The following is a 3,005-nucleotide window of genomic DNA, read 5'->3' on the forward strand; positions in this document are numbered from 1 at the left end:
GTCCTCGGCCCAAGTGTCCATCCTCACAGACCCTTGTAGTCCCCTAAGGTTGTAGCTCAGCCTATCACAAATTAGGTGCCTTAAAACAACAGAAATTTATTTTCTCACAGTTCTGGAGGCAGAAGTCTAAATTCAAGGTGTCCGTAAGCCGTGCTCCTTCTCAACTATTTTTTTGATGTTTATTTGTTTTGAGAGAGCATGAGTGAACACGTGGGGGTGGGGCAGAGAAAGAGAGAGAATCCCAAGCAGGCTCTGTACTATCAGCACAGAGCCCGACGCGGGGCTTGAACTCATGACCTCAGGTGAAATAAAGAGTCGGATGTTCAACCAGCTGAGCCTCCCAGGTGCCCCTGCTGCTCAACTCTCTAGAGACAATCTATCCCATGAGGCTGTCCTGGCTTCTGGCGGCCACGTGTGGTTTGGGTCTTGTAGCAGGCATAGCTCCAGTCTTCCTCCATCTTGTGACCTTCTCTGTTGTATCTCTTCTCTTCTGATGACACCAGTTCTACCAATTACCAGCGTGCCTACTCCAGTATGACCTCATCTGAACTAATTCCATCTGTCGATGATTCTATTTCCAAATAAAAGTCACATTTTGAAGTACCGAGGGTTAGGTTTCCAACATATCTTTTTTTGGGATCACAATTCAATCCACAACACCCCTCACAGTCCAAAATGGCTGCCAGAGCTCTAGCCCTTAAATGCACTTTCCAGGTAGCAGAAAGGAGGTGGGAGGAAAGACCAAAAAGAGGAAGGGGTCCAGGGGACATCAGATTCGGCCTGTTGTTCACACACACAGACACAAAAGCGCGAGAGTAGAAGTCAGTCTTATGTTACGCTCCGTGGGTCCACCTGTGCTGGAGGGAGGTGGAGGCTGCATGCCAGTAATCTGTGGCAAAGCAGGCAGAAAAGGCCATATCTGAGAACTCCCGGGCCTGACCCCGGTAGACAGACGCTCCGGCCTCTCCAAGAGGTATTGATTCTCCAAGAGTCTTCACCAACAGCACAAAAGAGAAATGTGGGAACTACCACCTTCCTCCTAAACCTGGTCTACAACACGGAGATGGCCTCTTGGCACGGACGGAAGGTGCAGAAAAACCACTGACTCCCAGCACAGCGCTGCCTCAGAGGAGCAAGAGCATGGCCTGTAGTGTCCACTAGCCCCAGGGCCCAAGCTCAGGGTCAGAGGGCAAGGCCAGGGCTTGTACTGGCATTCCCCCCCGCCCCCCCCCCCCCCGCCAGCCTTGGACGATTCTTCAGCCCATCATGGTCCCTCCCCAGCAACTTCAAGCCCCAGATCTGCTGATGGGCCCCTACCTTCATCTCTCATTGAGAAAGTACATCCACCAGGCAGGCTCACCTCTGTCTTCCCACTGCCAACCTTGCAACCTCCTGGTTCCGCTGCCCACCTTCTCCTCTCCTCTGACTGGGATGGAGCCTCATCCTATCCACCGCTGCCCTCCCCGGGACTGTGCTCCTTCAGGATCTCCAGCCCTCTCTGCACTGACCACCACTCTCACAGATGAGTTCTTGTTCATTTGTTAGGGCATTTTCCAATGTGCCAAGCTCCAGTCCAAGGGTTCTGTGGGCCCTGATTTTTTCAATCATCACAGACGTCCTATGATGTGGGCACCATGACTGTGCCCATCTGACAGAGATGCCAAAACTTAGTGTCCCGGCTACAGTTTTTCTTATGACCTTTAAAGGGGGTTTGGTGTGGCTCAGGGGTCACACGCCTGCCTGGGCATTCGAGTGACCCCTTTGTCCACTACAAAAGGGTCAGCCTTGTTGCTGACACGAGCAAGTGGGCAGATATGGGTGCAACATAAACCCATGTTTCTATGTCATTTTCTTGGGTGTAACTATACTTCCTTTTTTTTTTTTACTCATTATAATTTTTATTCGAGAGAGAGAGAGAGAGAGAGAGCGCACGAGCACACACAGGAGCACGGGAGAGGGGCGGGGGAGAATCCCAAGCAGGCTCCAGGCTCAGCGCGTAGCCGGACTTGGGGCTGGATCCCATGACTCTGATCATGCCCTGAGCCGAAATCAAGAGTCAACAGACTGAGCCACCCAGACGCCCCTTACTTGTTTTATTTCTTATTATTCCATTCCTAAGTCCCAGGTCTGTACAACGGTACCCAGGGCGAGTCCCTGCCAAGCGAGGAGACATCTCCGTTAGCTGTGCTTGGTCGTGGCTCCAGAGTCTTCCACGTGGGCAACTGTGCTGGGCCTGGGGAGGGAGCAGAGGACGGGAAGGGCGAAAATCGCTGCCCTGGGGCGAGCGCTCACGTTGTAGGGGGCGGACCGGCATACCTGCAGGGCCAGACCTCCTCGGGAGGCGGCAGGGACGCGGCCAGTCATCTCTCCGGGAAGCTTTCCCGATCCCCGGACTGCTCGGGCCGCCGCGGCCCTTGCCGAGAGCCTCACTGGGCGCATGTCTTCCCTCACGGCCTCCACACCGCGAGGCTCTCCTGGCCCACCCGGGCACCGCGTCTCGCCCACGCGGGCTTGGTGGGAGCAAGTCGCCTCTTCCTGCGGCCTAGACCCTCCTCGGTGACCCCACCCTGCGTCGGGGAGAGCGGCCCCCGGCCCAGCGGGCCCTGAGCCGCCGCACCCCCAGCCCCGTTTCCAACTCCGCCGCCGGCTTCTCCAGGGAGCCGAGCGCAGAGCGAGCTCGGGGTTTCGGGGCTCCGGACGCAGAGCCTCGGAGCAGAGCCGCGAGGCTGCCCTGCCACCCCCTAGCCACCGGGGGTCGCTGTCGCGCGCGCAGCCACTCTGCCGCCGCGGCGCTGCGCAGGCGCGGGAGCCCGGAACCCGGGCGCTCAGCTTCCGGGTCCGGCCGGGCCGCGTCCGCCGCGGTGCGGTTCCCCCACGAGCCGGCTCCAACTGCCAGGTGGGCGGGCGCGCGCGCGCGCGCGGCCGGGGAGGGGGCGCCGGGCCGGGACCGTGCGCGGCGGCCCTGCTCATCCCGTCGCCTCCCCGCGCAGCTCGGGCTCGGCGCC

At 58.5% G+C, this 3,005-nt stretch overlaps 1 protein-coding gene across 1 annotated transcript; it reads right to left on the reverse strand.

Annotated features, from left to right (window-relative positions):
• Positions 1-1,910: 1,910 nt before the first annotated feature.
• LOC113600503 (translation initiation factor IF-2-like) lies at positions 1,911-3,000 on the reverse strand. The gene is made up of 2 exons (XM_027063603.2): positions 2,317-3,000; positions 1,911-2,233 (listed from the first exon to the last, which is right to left on the reverse strand). The coding sequence occupies exons 1-2, from the start codon at positions 2,968-2,970 to the stop codon at positions 2,057-2,059; spliced, it is 831 nt and encodes a 276-aa protein (XP_026919404.1). The 5' UTR covers positions 2,971-3,000; the 3' UTR covers positions 1,911-2,056.
• Between the last annotated feature and the right edge of the window lie 5 nt (positions 3,001-3,005).

Source organism: Acinonyx jubatus, chromosome F2 (assembly GCF_027475565.1).
Source record: "Acinonyx jubatus isolate Ajub_Pintada_27869175 chromosome F2, VMU_Ajub_asm_v1.0, whole genome shotgun sequence".
Lineage (NCBI taxonomy): Eukaryota > Metazoa > Chordata > Mammalia > Carnivora > Felidae > Acinonyx > Acinonyx jubatus.